This window comes from Harmonia axyridis, chromosome 7 (genome assembly GCF_914767665.1).
Source record: "Harmonia axyridis chromosome 7, icHarAxyr1.1, whole genome shotgun sequence".
NCBI classification, from domain to species: domain Eukaryota; kingdom Metazoa; phylum Arthropoda; class Insecta; order Coleoptera; family Coccinellidae; genus Harmonia; species Harmonia axyridis.
Genome location: NC_059507.1, coordinates 28,258,033 through 28,280,203, shown reverse-complemented (window position 1 = coordinate 28,280,203; position 22,171 = coordinate 28,258,033). Strand labels below are relative to the sequence as shown.

The 22,171-nt window shown below is 32.2% G+C and overlaps 1 protein-coding gene across 3 annotated transcripts; it reads left to right on the top strand.

Annotated features, from left to right (window-relative positions):
- Positions 1-827: 827 nt before the first annotated feature.
- On the top strand, positions 828-19,786 carry LOC123684377 (lipase 3-like). 3 transcript variants are annotated; one of them, XM_045623611.1, is made up of 8 exons: positions 828-982; positions 4,487-4,744; positions 10,218-10,407; positions 13,545-13,659; positions 16,118-16,364; positions 16,440-16,592; positions 19,095-19,319; positions 19,538-19,786. In XM_045623611.1, exons 2-8 carry the CDS (start codon positions 4,586-4,588, stop codon positions 19,733-19,735), a joined length of 1,287 nt encoding a protein of 428 aa, XP_045479567.1. In that variant the 5' UTR covers positions 828-982; positions 4,487-4,585; the 3' UTR covers positions 19,736-19,786. The 3 variants fall into 3 exon arrangements, with proteins under 3 accessions (XP_045479567.1, XP_045479566.1, XP_045479568.1); XM_045623610.1 differs by having other exon boundaries at positions 830-982; positions 4,481-4,744; XM_045623612.1 differs by lacking the exon at positions 828-982 and having other exon boundaries at positions 4,479-4,744.
- The last annotated feature ends 2,385 nt before the right edge of the window (positions 19,787-22,171 follow it).

The window sequence follows — 22,171 nt, the reverse complement described above, 5'->3', positions numbered from 1 at the left end:
TCTTTCGAAAATGAATCTAAAGGTTTTTCTAATAAGAGGTTTTATTTTGAATAACCCGCCAGCTGAACAGATGTCACTTTTGAAGCTGTAATTTTTTGATATTTAAGAGGTGAAAATACGTTATTACAAAAAATTGCACGATGCACGCGTCAACAACGCATTGAAATCGTTGAAATTTACTAGGAAAATGGTGAAAATCTCGCAGTCACAGTTCGCAAAACGATAGCACTTTTGGGTCATCATGAAGCACCTTCTCGACCGGCAATAGTGAAACTGGTGGGAAAATTTGAGTTTTGGGAAAAGTAAGTGATGCGAAGATTCGGAACCGGGTGCGTCAATATATGAGGAGTTTTTGCAATAACGAACTCTTTTGAATGAATAATAATGAAAATCTCATATAAATCAATGATCTCCAGCTCAAACTAAAGCGTGTTAATCTTTTAACCTTAACTCAAAGTTATTACATGATGGTTCACGCATTCGCACATTCCTTGATATCGACATATTTCAATAGCTTGTTGAACTTGCTATGCAACACTCAATTAATCAATTGAATATCTGAGTTGAAAAACACGAGATCCATCAGGCGCAACTCATATAACATAAACAATTGCTTCTTGAATAAATAATTTTCCATCAATTATAGAGGAATAATTAAAATAATGCTTCCTAGTATACCCACGACCATTAATTATACTTGTTCCATATTGAACAAGCATAAAAACTTCCAAAGATGTACCAGTTTTTAATTCTAATCAATTTAATAAATAGGCGCGTACCATACCTATATGATATTCAAAGAAGGTTACTGAGTTCTTCAATGTTAAATGAGGAACTTTGGCATGGTCAACCACAAATAAAATTCAATCATAGTCAGTCTCAATTTTGATAAGAGTTGTTGCGAAAAATTACTTATTGATGGTGTTCTTCGCTTCGATCTTTGTAATGTGTTAGTGTAAACTTCTTCATTCAGTGTTAAGTGGTATGTCAATTGGCATTGTGACTTTGTAACAATTGAAAATTTTCATTCAACTCATTGATTAATTGGCGGAATTCATTCAATTATACAAATAAATAATAACAATATCAGAGACGCTTAAAACTTAAGAATCGAAAAAACATCAAATTAAGTATATCAAATAAAAGTAATCATCTTGTTCAGTGACTGGGTAATTTGACTTGATGGTCTTTAACTGGTCATGTTAATATGATGTTATCATCTGAGAATGATCAACACCCGAAAAAGATTTGTAATTATCATCACAAAGCAAAACTTTTCGCCAGCTCCCTCTAAAGCGTTCTAGTTTATGATTCTATCAGAAAAATCTAAAATTGTAAAACTGATTGTTAATCTTTGAGAACTACTGATCGATCATCCATTCACATTCTTGTCCGTGTAAATTTTTTTTCAGCGTTTGTTTTGACAGTTATAGGTACACACCGGCAAAATTAGGGGAACGGACAAAATCTCAACGAAGTTTGTGGTTCATTTTCTCTTTAACCCTTTGACTGATTTTAGTGATTATTTTTTTAATTGAAGCTTGATTCTTTGGGAACAGAACTATTCAGTTGTAGTGCTCATTTACTTTCTTTTTGGTTATATAAAGGGGTGAACAAAAAAAAATAAAGTAAGGTTTTATTCATCTGTGGAGTGATTCGTTGACAGACAAGATTATTTACAAATACTAAGATGTTGCCATCTTTTCTGAATATTTTCTTCTTTTATTCACAATATCATATCAATCAATTTCAATTGATACCATGAACCAAAAGTGTAAATGTATGAAAAATCAATTGTATTAATAAATTCGATCATAATTAGTCAACCGATTGACAGAAAAATGAATGATAATAACATAAAAAGTTGGAATGTTCATTATTACAATATTCGGTTCATTATGATCACGATACGCTGATGTCATAATTTTAGACTTATTCGATCAGTTCTACTTAGTATCAATGATGTTTATATATCTAGATATTATAAACAAAGTTCTTTTATCCAATGAATATTTTACTGAAATAAAAAACACTGCATCAATTTTAGAGTCGTCATATCAGTTTACAGGAATTTATAATATCAATGAATGAAATTTCATAATATTGACGAAAAAGTACATTGTATCAATGAAATGAAAGTGATGATTGCCATTCTTTTTATATAATGATCAATTTGTTTTCATTCCAGTGAAATCATTCCAAGTGATGTAATTTCTATCAAAATTGAAATGAACCTTTCTGTAAAGTCAAAAATAATTTAAGCTTATGCGCTGTGTCGATTCCCTCAAAATTTTGAGCATTCTCCTAGCCCAAAATTTTCAAGAGTTAACGACCGATCGGGATCTATTGACTCACCTTGTATATCGATAAATTATGCATAAATTTATGCATCTTATAATTACATCAACAAATTTTTAATTGATAGTTAACTAGATACTATTAAGTTTAAACTAAGTGAAATTGATCATTTGGATATACAGGGTGTTCCACCATTGACGCGACATTCTATTATTGTTTAGTCTCCATCAGAGCTACATTCTCAAATTGTTGGTAAATATACAGGTGAACCAAAAAAGTTTAGGGGACCAAACAAATGTTTTCTCTTATTCAACAGCCTTTTTTTATTGAATTTAAAGATTGCATGGATTAAACCCAAGTTTCTTCGGAGTCTCATGTGGTTAAAACTTATCGTTTTTGAGTTATTTCAATTTTAATAAATTGAAGGGTCTTTGGAAAACCCTGATGACTCCGTAATGAATAAATTTATTCGATTGAGATTTTGAAAGTGAATCCTAGAAGAATGAAGATAAGTACTGACTTTTCAATAATCATCGAGAATTCTAAAGAATGTTCGAATGAGACGATTCATTGATGATTATTCAATTGTTAATATATTGAGCTTTTTCCAAATGGCACACTATATTTATTCAGATAGATCTTTAAATTTGCTATTAAAAAAATAAAATACAATGCATGCCAAGTGGAATGTGCTCAATATTTACGCATGCATGAGACATAGAGTTGCACAAGTTCGACTTGAGTTCGACTTGAAATTATGTCAAACTCAAGTCCATCTTTCTGAGAAATGATTCAAGTCAAATCAAACTGGACAATGGTTACAGGTTTGAAATTTCAAACTGTTGGTCAAACTAGTTTCAAGTTTGAAAAATAGTTTATTCAGTTAAATATAGTAAGTAGGTACAACAAATACCTACATTAATTTAAAACAAAAAGAAAATACATTATTTTAAACTCTTTTTTAGTCAACTCCAACTTGTCACCTCAAAATTCTTCGTGAAAATTAAAGTTCTTACTTGAGTACTTCTTACAAATTAAGTGAATGTTTATTGGCATTTTATACCGCTTTTCTTTATTTCTACATACTTTGCACATTCGAATTTTCATTGTTTTGGAATCGCCTGCCGCAACATCGAAAAAATATGTATATTTATTTCTCTTGTTGGCTAATTTTGCCTCGTCTAGAGATTTTTTTCTCATAGTTTTTGGAGGGGGGGGTCTTCAAAACCAGACTCAATTTGTCCTGGTACGTATTCCGAGCTGCATGAGCTATATGAAAAAAGTTCTGGTTCAGACATTTCGAGTTCAGACACAACGCACAACAAACACACTTAAAAAAAAACAATCCAAGCGTATCCTTCTATATATGAACTATAACTAATTTGCGGAATAGTAGAGTACAGGTTCAGTTCAGACATGTTGCGCAATATGATATTCAATCAATTGATGACTCATTGGTAGTAGAGTTCTTCTAGGATTCACTTCCAAAATCTCATTTGAATAAATTTATTCAGTTCAGAGTTATTAAGTTCCTCCAAAGAACCTTCAATTTATGATAATAGAAATATCTAAAAAAATTGAACACATGAAACTTTGAATTAACTTAGGTTAATTTATTCCATGCAATTTGAAAATTCAATAAAAACCATAGTGTTCCATAAGAAAAACTTATGTTTAGTCATTTACACTTTTTTGGTACTTCCTACGTATTTACAAACAATTTGAGAATGTCGCTCTGATAGAGCCTAATGATACTGCGTTTAAAAAAAATTTGAAAATTTCATTGCTCAAACAGAGCGTCGTGTCACTGGTGGAACACCCTGTATGTCCAAAATAATTTACTAAATTTTGCCAATTTACGAACTAAACCGGTGCAAACTAACCTGTATTGAAAATCTCAAATAACCAGGAATTTTCTTGAGAAAGTGATTGTACCAAACGGGTAGTCAAAATTGAATTCTTCTTCAGAAAGTGTACCTAAATTGTTTGAGGCTATTGATGAAAAAGTGATTGGAGTAGATTAATTTCAAAATTATGACACTGAAATCCGAATTACTCCACAAACTAATTCTAATTGCCGTCTAATTGATACAATTGTTGGACCGTTTATATTAGACAGATTTTCAATGCCCAGTAGTAGGTACATTGAACCATAAGAAAACATTTTTCTTGTTATTCTCGGGCGGAGGCAAATAAGGAAGAAAGTGGCATTAGGAATTCCCTCACCGGTATCGGAGAAATTGGAGTGGACAGAGACAGAAATTCTGTTCCTCACTTTGCAATAATAATGATAGGAAAGAATCTGCTGAGTGCCGTGTTGACGCTGAGTTTTTTGTGGGCGACTAATGCAGAGTTCGAGAACAATGTTTGCCCTAGCCTGTGGGATTATCCAACCATGAAAGACAACCCCAACTGCTGGTACGATTTCGCAGCTGAATCGAAAGTAGTGAGTACCTTCTTCTTATTTCAACTTTTTTTTTATTTTCCGATTAAATTAGAAAAATTTTGGATTGGTCACATACTTGTCTTATTTCTAACCTTGAAATTCTGAAGATGACAACATCGTTGTCGAAACTTCGGTAAACGTAGAAGTGTAGTTACTTCAAGATCAAGTTGAGTTATCATATAACCAATTTATTTATTTTATTTGGTTTATGTCAAAAACATTGTATTGCAAATTTTACATACTTCCCCCATATCATAGATTGTCTCAACTAGAAGAAAAGATTATTCAATAAATGCACGCCATGTGGTTTCAATCTGAGCTTAGAACTGCCGTAAGGAATATTGTATTCAGTATCATTCATCTGATGATTACCTATCCTCAAGTTTCCGATGAATAATTTTTTCTAATATTCGATTCCTTAATTTTTATGGTTTATAGCGAATAGATCAGATTCTAGAGATAGGAAAAATAAAGGGTTACAGCAAACTATATTTCCGCAAAATTTCATTTGAAAGCTTTCAATGTTCAAAGCTTTGGACAAATGTTTGGTTCATTTTTTCAATAATAATCATTTGGTGTAGGCAAAAGAAATAATTTTGGGTTTCCATTGAATTTTAACAGTTCACATTTCGGAAGGTGTAATAACTAATTCATGAATCGATTTGAAAAAATTGGACAATTCGCTGTTCATATTGGTTTTCTCGGAATCTTTGACGCAATTTATTGAAATTTCATACAGAAATTAGGCCTCTGACCACACTGGTCCTTCTATATCTCGATCGATAAATTCCTTTTTTATGAATTTGTGGCATGTCGTGAATAACATAATTAGTAGCTACCTATAAGAATTGCGACTAATTATTCTGCAATATCGAAATTCCGATCGGTGTAAATATATTGAATTCTTCTTGATGTTCGACTCAAATTCTTTGAATATTTTTCACTGCTCGTATTGGTTTATCAAATTTTCAACCTATATAATTACCCTCCAAGGATATCAGAGTCTTACCAGACGATCAATTAACTAGTTTGACTAGTTGCTGGGAATTATTTTTCAGAATATACTTACAAACCAAGCGGCTCATCAAACTTATTTTATTGAGTAAATATTTTTGTCATTCACTATTATTTCAATTATCCAATCGAAATAATGATCAGAATAATATAACTTCGAAACGATTAAAAATAGACTGCCTAGTAAAAAAATATGAATGCCCATTCTTTTTATTTCCACTTCTGTTTACCACATAGACACTTAGCTGCAAGCTATCCGTTGCCACAATTATTATAGTATTCTTGAGTATCAAAATACTTTATTAATGTCAATTTATACTGTGGTGCTGTATACATATGGCAGCTAAGTTCACGTTGTCAGAGACACTTGGAGGTGAAAATCATAGGCGTAAGGAAGGGGGAGAAGTTAAAGGTGACATAAACACCCCCATTGATTAAAAGAAATGAAAAAAAATTGGGTAACAATAAAAAAAAAACTATGAAAAATTGAATGATTTTTGCTTTTTCAAATAAGGTGAACTCCCCCCCATGAGTCAACTCTAGTTACGCCACTGCTGAAAATAATGTACGTATCACAATAATAGTCTATTCCTGAGCATATATTCCAGTCTGTCAATGATGACTTTTCGTAATTTGATTTCTTGATTTTACATTTGTTGAAATGACAAATTGTTTAGTATACTGACTATTTTATGAAAGTTTATTCAAAGAGAAGTTGAGCACAATAATTTATTCGTAAAGGTAGATAAAAGAAATGAGATAAATGATTAGAAATAAGTATAAGGTAGAAACCTATCAATTACCAGTTATTAAGAAAAATATGTTGAACCTGAAATTATTATTACATTTTCACCAACAGGTCTTCTCAATAATGATGGAATGAAGATTATTTCATTATCACGATAAGTTATTATTTATTTAGTCATAAGTTATTTTCAATTTATATTTTTCCAATTTAAATGAATCATAGGCGCTTTGCACCCCCCTGTAATTTAATTCTTTAGATTTAGCGCAGAAATTGAAAAAAAGTGTTAGGTATAATGTGAAGGCTATTCTGACAAATCAGTCCATATACCCACGAATTATATCAGAAATATTGAAGTATATTATTAGAACTAATACATTATAACCCAAATTAAGATAAAAAAATCATTTAAATGAGCTCCTTCCTGAATATTGAATTGAAGGTGTGGAATCAATAATTGCAACATTGAAACACAAATTTCAATGTCCTCATACGCAGACTTATTCAGTATTTTATCTGAAGGAAAAGTGATTGATAGAATACGAAGTAATAGCGAATGTTATCGGAATTAAAGTCTCTCGATAATTTTTGGAATGTGATAAATTAAAAAAATAGTTAAAATCAATTCATTTCATTATTTTGGATAACATGAAAGTTATTGAGATGAAATTTCTCCTTGAAAAATTTTGATCATTAACAAAAAACGAACAATTTCAAGTTGAATTCATTTAAGGATTGGTTAGAAAAACTAGTGTCCTTTCCCTTCACATTATTCGCATTACCATATTTTTTCTAGATGGCTGACAACAACTTTTTCTAAATCCACTCCAGCCGTTATTCCTGAAAGAACATATCCTAAAGAATTCTCCCTGATTCTTATAATTCCTTTTTCTCCATTATTCACGGAATTATTTGTGGAATTCCTCGATATATCAATATATCTCTCTATAAATGCCATCTATTCTGAGTGATAATTACATCGTAGAGAATACCCAGTGTTGAAAAAATGTTTAAAGTAAAAAATTATGGGCTTACTATTATTAGGTAACCTAATTCGAAGTCCTCAAATCTAAAGGCAAATTGAAAAAGTAAGAACATGATAACACTCACTTTGCATATACATTACACGATTAAAAATGATCTTAATAGATTGTGGTGTGAAATAAAAACACCTCTTACATTTCTTTAATTGATATCTTTTCTTTAATATTTTGCATTCCTTTTTAGAAGTAACATTGAGATTGGAGAAACAAAAATGCAAATTATTCCTAAAACATCAAGGAGCAACCCCTAAAATAGAATAAAATTTGCCAGTTTATCAAAGAGAACGCCAACAAGCTTACGTAAGATTTAGCGTCAATCTGAGTTATCTGAGATATTTATGCATAATGCGGCACCTTAGATGGTTTTTGATGTTGAATTTGTCTGTATTCTTCTTGTTTCTGACTGAATGACATTGTCATCCGGTACTTTGAATTTTTTGCACATGGAATTTTTGTTGATCAAGCCCCGTCAGCTCCAATAAACACTGGAAAACAATATCTACAAGAGAAAATTTGTTCAAAACTATCAGGAGATTTTGAAATTGGTGTTATAAGAATTTTTAATATTTCAATGAGAAATTATAGAGAATTAAATCTTCCAGTGGAAGCAAAAATATTGTGAATTCAAAACATATCAGTCAACAATGCTTCCAAATTATTTTGGTGCATCAAGAAGTGATCAATAGAAATTCCAATCAAGTAAAACCGAAAGTCAATTACATATTATCAAAATAAGTGTAGATACCTTCACCGGTGTGTCATTTACTTAGCGGTTACAAAAAATGGATTCTCTATATGACTATTTTACGGTCTTTACCAAGTGAAAGTTTGCCCAGCCAATCAGCCCAGATATCAATCGATAAATGCAGTTCATTCATCATTTTAAGGATAAAAAACACTTTCATGAGTTGGCTGGAATTTATCTCGTACAATTAGATTGCATTTCCCGATTGCTTGTTTTATGGTAATTGCGGTGTATCATTGACATGCAGAACATACGATGACAATGGTAAAATAGTTATATAACACGAATTCCTACTTGATCATTTATACAATAATGTGGAAAATGTGTACAAATTCAAAATTTAGTAGAAGAAGAAATTTTACATGGCAGAAATGTAGCCTGATGATGCCACAGTATGGCGAAACAATTGTTGCTAACAATTGAATAGTTCAGTGGAAATTACTTTGTTTTATTTTATTTATATCAATTTATTGGTGTGTGCAGTTGGTTGGTCCTATTTTGTTTTCAATTGAGGTACTATTTAGGATCATTTGAGTTTTTGTAGAAAAAATGTTGTTCCTAACTTTTGCAGAAAGTGTCTTTCCCACACTCAACGGCTTGGCAGTTTCGTTCACCACTTTTCGTACTTATTAGAAAAATACCTATTATATTCGATATTATGTAGCTACAAGTTTAAATGGAATTAAGCAATTTCAAAATCGGACTCTCCTAAGGAAAGTCTTTCTCATTTCAGCCTTACGCTCCAAGAGTAGGATCTTCCTTTATTTTGGCGGCGTAAAAAAGTATTATAGAATGGTTTATTATTCATCATTTTATCACAATATCACAAAAAAGTATTCAAGCACATATGAAAAAAATAAATATCAATATAAAAGTTTTAGGATAAATATCATCTGTTTTGAAGTGACTATTACCATAGTATAAGGTATTCCTTATACTATGCTATTACCACATTTTACGGCTATGACTTTGTACTTTGTAGTCTTTTCTCCTTATTGCCATCACTCCTTCTATCTCATCCCTTTTTCTTGGAAACCTATGATAATATTCAAGAAAATAAACAATAAACCACTGTATGCTTACAAACCTACGAAATTTCATGGCCAATCTTTTTTGGATCTAATAACACAATTATATAAGCTGCACACGAAGTGGGGTTACTTGAAATTGTTTATTACTCATAAAATAGGCCAAGAATCAAAGAATTACAAGAAACACTTATTAAATCGTTCGAAAATCGGTTATCACCACAACAAACTACATACAGCAATTCACAAAACCAATGTGTTGCCATTAACTATTTTATCTTTGTCACAAATACGCTGATATCAATGGTCTCTCTCTAACAATCAGTCCATATTATTTTATGATTTGAGACTACGGTAATGTAGGTCATAACTCACGCAGATGAAGTTTGCAGCACTCGCCTGCGGCTCGTGCTGTAATTCATTCAAGTGAGTTATGACCATTACCGCAAGTTGAATAGTATACTTTATCTACGACTATATCAATAAATACTAAGAAAAAAATACAGACTTAGAATATAGACAGAAGGAACGGGAAATAAGCATATGTGCTCAATCTCGAGTACAAGTGAGATGGAAACTTAGTGTCACCAATTACAATCGAATTAGCTTCGGCTAGCTCGAATCCAGTACAGAGTACAGACATAGAACTATATTGAAAAACCTCAATAGTTGCCTATAAAATGCATTAAAATACACCAAAAAACATTCCCTGTAAACGATGACTTAATGATCTTACTGCTACACCAATCTTGAAAATTTTTTCAAACTCCTTCATATTTTTTCGGGCAAGTAATTCTACAATATGGTAACATTAGCTGTTTGTCTTTCGGAAATGTATACCTATATAATATTTCATGTAACATACATGATCTGTCACTAACATGAATTTTGTTTTCAGCCAGATATAATAAAGAAAACTGGTTATCCTTTTCAAGAATTTAAAGTACAAACGAAAGATGGATATATCTTAACATTATTCAGAATACCCAGTATCCATAGCGGAAATAGTGGAAAAGGTCCAGTGTTCATGTTACACGGGATACAAAGTACTGCTGCCATATTTGTGAGCTTAGGGAGGCATTCAATAGGTGAGTGTAGTCTTATTATTAATATCAGAATGAAACCTCTTTTTGGAAAACCCTTTATGAGGAAACAATTTTTCGAGATATATCAACAGTAATGTGGTATGAGCTTTTACTTTTAAAAGTTATGATACTAATTATAAAATAATGTATTAAATATTGAGATTAGAACCGTTATGGTACCTGAAATTTTCGTCGTTAAAAAAAGAGTAAGTATATTTTGAAAGAAACCAATGAATGTTTATTTCATTGTAAAGAGGAAGATATGCCATTGAGGTCTTGAATAGATTGTGGATCATTGATGGCGTAAATCTTATCTGTCAGGTGGCAAAAAAATCTAACGGTGTTGAATCATAAGATCTCAGTGTCTAATCTCGATTACCTCTTCGAGAAATAATATGGCCAGGAAACCTTTCTTGCAAAATTGCGTTTCTTTGCTTGTATGGCACGTAGAGCCGTCTTGTTGGAAATAAACGTCGTCCACATCAACATCTTTCAATTCCGGCAATAAAAATCAGTGATCATTCACAGTAACAGTTACATCAGTCTCATAAGGTCCAGTGACATCACCACTCACCAGCCAAAAACTCAACCAAACAGTGAGACGTTGATAATGAACCAATATTCCAACAATATTTTTTTTTCCTTGGGGGTCATCGAATGATATTGATTATTGATTCATTTTTATGGAACAAGTCTTTTTGTTCCAACAAGATGAAACATAAAACTATGATCCATACTGCTCGTCGTTAAAACCAAAAGTTGCAAGTCTTTCCCCATCCTTTTAAAGGGTTCCCTCGGTTTTTCAATTTGATCCAAAGTGAATTTTTGTCAAAGTTGAGGTATGCAGAGTGTCCGGATAAATTGGGAAACATTTTAATGGAGACAGAGAATACCTGGAGGACCACAAAAAACTCTAGTTCATTTAGTTCTAGCGCTGTTTTTCAAATTTGAATGAAAATTAAAACCATGAACCAAATCACCGATTCATCTGATATACAGAATGGACATAGCTACCACGAGTTTCAAGTAAACGGCAATAAAAAAATTATTCGAGCTCGAGAAATCCTAATAATAACGATTTTCATATCTCCATAAACTGTAGTATATTCAGTTAGCCGAATATTATTACGTTGCAATATCAAGGTAGGCGAGTACTGATTTTTTTTATAGAAACATTTTTTTGATCAATATTTAACCTCCTATTCATCTCATTACGACGAGAATCTCAATGAATTTCATCAATTGAATAAATGCTATTGAATGTTAATTTCATATTTCATTCGATGGAATACATCAGTTTTTCGAAGCGTAACCCAAGGATGAGTGTTTAATAATTAATTAATTTATAGGCATTTATAGGCAGTAGTATTGAATAAGAAATAGGTAAAATAAAACAAAACTCAGAGGCACTCAATATGTGTTCGAAATGAAGGTCCTCCATTTGAATATAAACCTCAGCTCTGTTATAGGTATTATTTATTGCTTTCTTCATCAACTTAGGTTCATTCCTGATTCCTAAGACACATTTCGGATTTTTGGTAAAAACGGCTCTTCATATAGCCCTATAAGAAGAAATTGAGAAGTCTTGTCAAGGCAAGCAATTGGACCCCCTCTGCTGAACCACCTATTTATAAACTGTATTTAGGAAATTTCGAACTCCTAGAATGTGGAGTGCATATCCTGCCTGTGGATATTTCGCATCAAACTAGGCAGTATGTTTGTGAGACAATGTAAATTTACTCCTTCATTCAATGCTCCCTCGAAAATATGTGGTCCAATTAAATAATCTCACTCGCAGCATACATCAACTGAAAATCTATGTTGGCTCCGCTCCCGGAATATAACAGAAGGATTTCTTTTGGACCAAACGTGTTTATTTCGCATGTTATTAATGCTATCGCAAGTGAATTGAGATTGATCGCTAAACAATATTCGAGAGAGATTCCTGCGATTGTACAGAACCCAGTTGGAAACTGTCATTCAAAGGATTTCATCTATTTTTCTAACTTCTCTTTTAACTGTCTGGTAATGAAATGGATGCATTTTCTCAGTTTGGAGTATTCTCAAAACTTTATTCTTTTTCCCTCCCAATGGACTAGTTTTCGTTTTTTTGTTAAGGATTGATTCTAAAAATTTGAGTAAAAGGAAACAAAAATGTGGAAGAATCATTGAAATATCTCTAGAAATGAAAAAATTATGGGACTTTGAAGTTGCGCTTGGAAGAATAATTTCATAGTACGTGTAAGTGGCGTGACGTCACACACTAGACGACTGGAGACGACTGGTATTCGCAGAGTGCTTACGAATTCATTGGTGTACAATCACTTGTGCCGTTCGTGTCGTGTTTTGTTCGTTAGACGATGGCTGAAATAACTTACTATATACATACATATAAATTACTTTTTTCTGTTTTTACTTTTTACTCCTCACATAAATATGTTTTGCCATTGATAGACTTCAACAACCAGTACTCAACTACAAACTGTTTATGAAACGTTTTTTAAATAAATCATCGTTATAAGTTGAACCATGATGAAGCAAACTCAAAAGTAGATACTTACTTGAAAAGTTTAACTCCTTTTATTTCTGCACTGACATAAAATGGATTTGAAGAAAAGAACTCCATCACTGCGAATATATCTATTTTAGGCAAATTGTCACTTTGTCCTCTCACGAAGCCTTCTTCCATTATGGTGACATAAAAACAAAACTCGAGTTAAAACTACACTGTACAACTACAAACGGCGCGAGAGCCTTGGCACGGCTAATTATTTAAATGTAATTTATGGTGTAGCGATCATAGGCAAGAGCCGTGACGTCACAGACCAAAGACGTTCCGCGCTAAAATACGTAAATTTAAATAATCTATTTCTCAGGCATTTATTGATGGATTTTCAAAATTTTTTCACTGATTTATCAGTTTTGCTCTATATTTCAATTCTGTAGTGTCAAATATAGTATTATCAACATCACTAAACTAGTCCATTGTGTAGATGCTCTCCCAATACTAATTTCAGGATCTGTTCTTACATCATAGATCACATTTTCTTGTTCATTACGTTGTTGAAGCATTTCAATTAATCAAATCTTTTGTGAGCTATCATTTCATTCAAATCCTTCACACTGTGTATTTCTTTCAGCATTTCTATTAGCTGATGCTGGGTACGATGTCTGGCTTGGAAACTACAGAGGAACAGAATATTCAGAAGGTCACGCCACGTTGAATGTAACGGATAGAAAATTTTGGGACTATGGGTGAGTACCACTATAACTCCCATGGTTATTTATACAGGAGCTATACTGAAGCTAAGGCTGAATAGAGGGCACTGAGGTGAATCATGATAACCTATATTATTATCTGCAACAACTGCTTCATACAAACATAGCAATTCCAATTAATAAAATATAAATTAACAAATAATTAAAACTCTGACACGAAGTCAAGAGCTTTTGAGAGCTCATCTATTATAAAGGGTCTTTCACGAGGAACCTCACTCATATTTATACGGGAAACTACTGAACGTATTTTCATGAAATTCAGCACTTATAAGTATTTCACGATGCTGATGAAATCTAAAATATTTTCAAGGCATGAGCACCTCCGGTTTTTCCGGAAATGAATTCAACTTCCGTTTTTCAAATTAGAACACCATTTTTTTATGGCAGATATTGAATCTACGTTAAAAAATAATGTGAGTGTATGCATCACACCCTTGCACTAAAGTGGATATTTTCTCAGTTATTCACAAAAAACAGTTTTTCGTCTTGAATTTTCAGCTATTTCTTTTCCCTTCACGCCAAAAAGATGAAATTTTCAGGAACTGTTACTTAAACCTTGTTTTAGAATTCACTACCCTAATATGCAAGAGAAAAAAGTTACAGGTTGTTCCTAAATAGATGGCGAATTTTGATTCGAATTTGTATCGGAAACCCCTTTATTTCAACTAATCGGCCATCGGTTTTCTCTCCAGTGATAAATAAATAATTCCTTATGAACCATATGCAAAAACTTACCATGTTTTACATTCTTTTTTTTTAATGATAGATATCATTAATTACATCTGCCAAATTCCCCTTTATTCAGTAGCATTTTGTGTTTACTATTAATTTGGATTTTAAACACTTTTGCAGATCTCTTCCTCCCGATGAAATAAGAAGAGCAACGCACGAAGCATTCCTGAGACGTATAAATAAATGTCTAGAAATTAACGGTCAAAACTTTGAGCATCTTCTCTAGTTATAACTGCGAGAGTTTGCCATGGTTCTCCTAATAGTAAATTGAAGTCGGTTTCAAGAAGGGGTGAAAAATCTACAGCATGGTTCAAACAACAGTTCCTGAAAATTTCATCTTTTTGGCGTGAAGGGAAAAGAAATAGCTGAAAATTCAAGACGAAAAACAGTTTTTTGTGAATAACTCAGAAAATATCCACTTTAGGACAAGGGTGTGATGCATACACTCACATTATTTTTTAACGTAGATTCAATATCTGCTATAAAAAAATGGGGTTCTAATTTGAAAAAATTGATTTTTCACGATTTTGTCATCCCTAACTTTGAAAGCGATTTTTTCACCCCCTGTATCATGAATCGCAATTTCGATTTTTAAAGTGGATACATCAATCTTACATCTTGAAAAATCCGAAAAATGAAAATTTTCCATCCAAAAACCTCGAAGTTATTCTTGTTTCAGCGGAGCTCTATTTTCGATTTTTTTTTCGAATTTTCCTGCTCAGAGAGAATTTTCCAACCAAAACTGAAAAATGTTACATCAAAATAACTTGAAATTTTCTAAGGAATCTATTTCTGCAATAAAAAAATGGTGTTCTAATTTGAAATACGGAAGTTGACGTCATTTCCGGAAAAACCGGAGGTGTTCATGCTTTGAAAATATTTTAGATTTCATCAGCATCGTGAAATACTTATAAGTGCTGAATTTCATGAAAATACGTTCAGTAGTTTCCCGTATAAATATGGGTGAGGTTCCTCGTGAAAGACCCTGTAGATACTCGAGTATCCTATGATTTCTGAAAACGCTATCGAGATGAAAATTTGCATAGAGCTGACATTCTATATACTCGTATACATCATTACATCTCAATCTCAACACGAACGAATCATCGGTTGATTATCCTTCTCATTTGAATTTTCCAAGCTAGAATTTAATTTCATTCGTAGTATATATTTGAGTCTTCTCTTAGAGCCATATCCGACCTACTTCAGTATTCTTGTCTTTATTTCTTCAGTTATGTTTGGTTGTCTGTATGAAGTATCTAGATGATTGCAGCAGGTACAGATTGGTTCAAGTTACCCAAATTCTCAAAGGACAAGAACTTCGTATTATTTCCATTTATACTTTTCAAACTTTTTTAGATTCTTTGATGAACACTAGCTTGGTGAAGTCCATCATTCTGTAAGGATTACTATATACGAGTATATTGTCTGCTAATCAATTTTCTAGCGTTGTCTAATACTTCCGAGACTTGTTTCAAAGCTTCCGACAGTATCTATTTATTTTAACTTCTGCATTTTTCTTTCTACGCTCTACTTTGTTAAGCTAATAAGTTTGGTCGAAACTCAGTATATGGATAATAATCGATGACATTTTATATATTTCCTTTATCTTTCATATATTTCAACTCTTATCAAAATTCCGTTGATCGAATCTTACTGATTACTTAAACGAATAAAGTTATTTTTATTTTTTGTCATACAGAGCAGATGAAATAGGACTGTATGATGTACCAGCCATGCTATCAATGATAAAACAACATACCAGAAGGAGAGATATAATCTACATAGGTCATTCACTTGGAACAACTGCTGCTCTCATGTATGCATCGGAATATCCAGAAGCTGCGAGAAACACGGTTAAACTTTTTGTTTTTCTATCCCCAGCCTACAAACTGAGCAATATTCCGTCTCCATATAAAATATTGTTTCCCTTATTGAAACCATTTATGGTGAGTAGAAAATGTTGATATTAAATTAGTATTCATTAAATCTACAGTATTTAGTGAAATATTTCATTCTTACAGAGGGTTACCAGTAGCTTGAATGTTGTGCAACTTCTTTCAAGAGGTTATTCAAGAAGACTAACAGGATCAACATGTTTGGCCTCTACAGCATTGATGTTGTTATGTTTGCATGCGATCAACATTTACCTTGGACCTTGGACTCAAATAGCTCCTGTAAGTGCATCTAACTCGTTAGTGAAATTGAAACGAGAAAAAATATAAGCAGAGATTCAAAAAAAAACACAGAATCAGAGATTTTGTAACTTATTTCAAATGAAGGGAACGCTTTGATATTGTGAAAAATGAAATCAAAAAAGAGAAGAGTACTGACCTTAAGTCAGTAGCTTAAAACTAACGTTCGTTTACGCCCTGAACATATTGAAACAATTGATCATTAAATTATTGAACCCTTTTAGATCACGTGAATTGGCTTTCCTTATCATTGGTTGAAATTAAAGTATCTTTATCCTTTCCTTCATGGTCCAGCGACCCAGGGTTTAATCTTTTTTTCTCTAAATGTTGAAGTCGATGATTTGCGCTGTAAGTTCGCTAAAGAGCACAACCATGTATTATTAGATCATTGGATACTACAGAGGAGTATAATAGAACTTAAAAATTTGATATCAGCCAATTTGAGTTGAGTTTTGGAAACCTTAACATCAGAATTGTAGAATTAGGTGAAGGAATCAAATAAAACTTGATCCTCAGCTCATAGGAGATATCAAACTCATTTTTTGGTCTGAATTAAACTGTAGAACAAGTGCCAGAGTAAATTAATTAATTAATCAAACTCATTTTTTGGTTTGAATTAAACTGTAGAACAAGTGCCAGAGTAAATTAGAAGTGAAAATGTGAAGGTTAATAGAATAGAAACATTGAAGAAATCTAATAGCTCAGACACTCTCTCATATTATTAACGAGATTAACAAATGGTGTATTTCCGACAGCATTTGAGTTGTCCGTAATCAAACCTATATTAAAAAATGGTGAAAGCACTGTTGTGAGCTGTTTGAGCACCTTAAATTTCAGCTTAGTCGGATTTATTGTTACTGAAATTGTTGTGTTCGGTTTTTCGGTTTTCTTCTTGAATCTTCTGAGGTTCTAGTTGAGCTATTCATACAAAATTTTGCACGTAATGGTTATTCTACAGGGTGTTTCCTAAACATGCGGCAAAAATTCAGGGGGTTGTTCCTTGGACTATTCTAAGAATATTTTGTCCTTTGATGATTTTTGAAAAACCTATTTGTTTCGAAGATATAGGGGAAACAAAATTTCAGATAATAACATTTTATTATGAAAAATTACATGAAAATTCAACTCAACTTACAAAAACTGTCCATAAATGAAATGCATGTCAGTCATCTCGGTGTTTGTATAGCGATTCATAATAGTCAAAGATAAAATGTTAATTGCTAATACATCACAAAACGAATTCAAATGAAAACCGTGTTCAATCTGTATTCCTTTACCATCTGCACTTATTAATTTTTAGTCAAAAAACTGGCCGTTTTTAGTAATTGGAATGTTGTTAAACAAATTTAAAAATAAATTGTACCTACTAAGTAAACACAGTGCGGTACGCATTTTTATTTAAACTATTATTAATTTTAAAAATATGAAAAATGTTGTTCGCCCTGTATCTTCGAAACAAAGAGGTTTTTCAAAAATCATCCAAGGACAAAACATGCTTAAAATAGTCCAAGGAACAACCCCCTGAATTTTTGCCGCATGTTTAGGAAACACCCTGTATATTAACACGCCAAATCTCAATCCGATTGAATCTTTAATCATACAAATATTCAGTATTTTTTTTCTATAGAATCGTGCAAGAATATCGCTGATTCGCACAGATTTCAGGGTTATATTTTATTATAATATTTTGGTACTCGAAACTCTCCTGCCAAAGATTTATTTATTATTTGTCAAATTTGTAATATAGAATACAATTCTGCTAACCAACATTTTCGGTGCAAGAATCAATAAAAAATATTTAAATAATATAAATATAATATTAAAATTCAGTAAATTAGAGAAAATAATGTATAATACTCATACAGGCTGTTTCTACCACTCGTTAATTCAAAAACGAGTAACGAAGTGGCAAGTTTTCGAACGTGTATCTTAAAAAAATAATCAAGATTTCGAGGTCAAATAAAAACTGAAATATGGCGAAAACGATGGTCTTTGTAATAAACTGAGCGTCAACTCTGCAAATTTCAGGAACTGTTCTACATGATGTTAAGGAATTGTACTACAAATACATTTTTTTTTACCCTATATAACAAATTATATTTATAAATGTAACATTATTTTTGGAGAAATTTTATGGAGTTTGTTTCGATACCAAAGAATTTATCTTCAATTTGGCGTGAAAACCATTAAAATCGATGACAAATTCCCAAAGTTTTCGGACAACGAAGTTCAACAAAATTTCAAGTTTTTTTTTGCCGGTGAGTGTAAATAGAAAACTTCGACAAGAATCTACAAAGATGGTGAATAATGAAAACCAAATATTCAATCTTAGATTATTCATAATCTCAGCCTAAATGAAATTTTCTCGCATCAGTTGTTAACAATGTGATAATCTGTTAGCATTAACGAAAATGGAAAAAAAATATTTAACTTAAAATAAGGGTTCAATGGTATTCGTCTTGATGATTTTTCAATTCTTTTCAGGAAACGCTGCCAGTTTATTTCAATCAATTGCCAGGTGGTACCTCCTTGAAGACTTTAACTTATGTAACTGAAGCATCAAAAGGCAAATTCACAAAGTACGATTATGGTCGAGGTCGAAATATGATAAAATATGGTACGCCTGAACCTCCTGAATATAACATAACAAAGATTACTGTTCCAATTGTCATTTATTTTGCACGAAATGACTGGGCTACTCCAAAAAAGGTAAAATAATCTCCTCTTCATTCAATACTTCAGTCTTCATTTGAACATAATTTGTCTCACCTTATTTTCGAAAATAATATAATATAAAAATATTTATTAACACCAAAAAGGTACAACTGATTAATAATCATTATTATCATCAGCAATATCAAATACTTAATTACTTGTTGATGTCAAAATGAAGATGAATGATAAACACTCATTTTATTTCATTTCAGGATGCCATCAATTTGTACAATACTCTTCCAAATAGAATCCGGTATGGTCTGTATGAAGTTCCAGCCGAAAATTTCAATCACTTCGATTTCCTTTTTGGCAGAAACGTCAAGGAATTAGTATATGATCATCTTTTGAAACTTCTGGGCAGAGTATCTGAAACAGACGATCTTTTAGCAGGATCTGAAAAGAAAAACTAGGATCAAACCAATTTATAATAGGACTACTCTAATAAATTTTAATATATTGTACTCCTTTCTTTTAAATGACCCTTTTCGACTTCTGAAATTGAAATAGAGCAATAATTTGACATTTTATCATGTAATAATATGTTATATGGAACGTGTGCATTTTTTGCTGTTCACATCGTTTCATCGTGTCCCATTTAATTATTTCGATGAAAATTAATTTTTGAAATTTTTGACTATTGGAATGCAATAATTTAGTAGGTATTTTACATTCTCTTTCTGTATTATGATGAAAAAGCATACTTTCATATTATCCTGAATTTTCTTTCCGGATGAAAATTCACTTTATTTTTAAGCATTGAATTATTTAAATTAACATTCTAAATCGAGATGTTGCTCTTATTCTACATTTCATATGGCAATTAAACTCATTTAAAATTTTTTGAGCCAGGGGTATGAAACTGTAGAATATTCAATTGAAGAGTCAAACTTCAATACCTCGGGGCTCTATTTTGTGACCTCTGATAAATTTTTTTTTTTGCACAAGACTGTAAATTTGTACTTTATCTTAGAGAGTATTGATCTTCGAGACGTCGGCGTCGGTTGAGACACTAAGATCATACGATTCAGGTGAAAAATAAAATATCGAAGAAAATTGTAATTTTTGGTACAAAAATCGCAACTGAGTGCAGTATTTTTGCATTTTGTGTACGAAGAAAATACGAAATGTATGGAAAAGAATTAACACAAGAGGAAGAAAACCTGCCATTAGATGTGGAGGACCAAGCAGCAGCCTAATGAAAAAACTATATACGGTTAATTTTTCTGAATTTTTCGTATTTTGTGGAATATGATCTCCTGACAGTGGAGACGTCAGCTCTCAAAAACAGCTTTCTCCTCACCGTCGCCACTGCCTTCTGAGCAAGAAAGTCTAAGGCTAGGAACATAGGGAAGCGACCAAGAGGTGTGAAGAGGATAGCAGAAAGGATAGCGGTTCCCGATAGTAGCGGCGATGACGAGGTGTCATCTCATAGTGAGGCGAACAAGAAATCAAGGCGATAGTCGAGTTTGATTATTACAGAGGAGGCGCGTTTCCGAAAAAAAGATTTATACTGTTAAAAAATTCGTTATTGAAACTCTGGTATGTAATGAAAAATGATGAAAATAGAAGAACTTGTAGTGTTCACGAAATTAATAAATCTAGGAAAGTACATGGTGAATTTCATCACTTGTTTAAAGAATTAAGCGATCATCCAGAGAAATTTCTTTCGTATTTCCATATGAATATTACAACGACTACATTCTGGAAAAAAGTGAATCTAAATTAATGAAAAACTGGACTAATTTCATTCGCGACCCTATCACTTCCATGGATTAATTACTTGTTTGTTTCATTTCATCCGCTACAGCATCCCATAACTTGTCCAAAATATATCAATTATGATGTTGAGCATCTCTCTGATTCCACAAATTACTTTTCACAAATATCGAACTTATGAATGCTTCAATATCCAATTTTATTTATTAATTGCGCAGCCGCGCGGCGATGAACGAAAACAAACTTCCCCGATCTCGCCCCTATCTTCGCTTAACCGCCTCGCGCAACCGCATTCGGGATCTCTGTACTATGTACTACCCTATTAGAATATATTTGTTTGAATTCGCCTATATCCTCTCTACTATCCTCTTCGCACCTCTTGGTCGTTTCACTATGTTCCTAGCCTAAGGGTTCAACTCAATCATATGACTAGTTTTCAAGATATAGGGTGTCGAAGTTGGAAAATGGCATTTCTTCAAAGAAAAATTTCTTGTAGGAAATCATCTGGAATGAAACACTTTTGCGCGACTAATATTAATTACCTTTAAGATAATAATTTCAGACTGGTTTTTATGAAAATTATTGTTAGATAGGGTTGAGTCAAACATTTTTCAAAATGAAATTCGTTTAGTTGGTAATTCACCCTTTAATTGATTAAAAAAACTTGAAACATTTGTATCTACGAGGGTAGATTCAAATGTTTCACCCTTTTTTTAACCAGTTGAAGTGTTACCCACTTTATCTACCCTTGCGGTTAAAGAAATACTTTATCTACTCAAAACAGCTGCTGAAACAGCATTTCAAGATTAGCTATAGGAAAAAGTGGATGTAGTTCCTTTCTTGTTAACAACATACAACACATTACACATACGATATCCTAGTAATCCAAGTGTATTTATATTTAGTCTGGATGAGAGGCTGAGTAAGCCACCGATGCTCTTAACTACGATCTGAATAAATTGAAAGTTTTTTTTCAAACACATCACACTACAAACACATACAATTTGAATTTTCGGGAATCAGATCATGTTTGAAGATGAAGTAATCACTGACAGGATTAAGAAACTAGGGATTTTGATTAATCAAAATCTGAAATATTTACATAATTGGCTTGTCTTTACAAAAAGGGT

Bases quoted from the DNA above. Each gene is read 5' to 3' on its own strand.
- LOC123684377 (XM_045623611.1), top strand. From the start codon at position 4,586: ATGATAGGAAAGAATCTGCTGAGTGCCGTGTTGACGCTGAGTTTTTTG. The intron at 10,408-13,544 runs GTGAGTGTAGTC...TATTTCTTTCAG, and splicing joins CTTAGGGAGGCATTCAATAG to CATTTCTATTAGCTGATGCT. The intron at 19,320-19,537 runs GTAAAATAATCT...ATTTCATTTCAG, and splicing joins ACTGGGCTACTCCAAAAAAG to GATGCCATCAATTTGTACAA.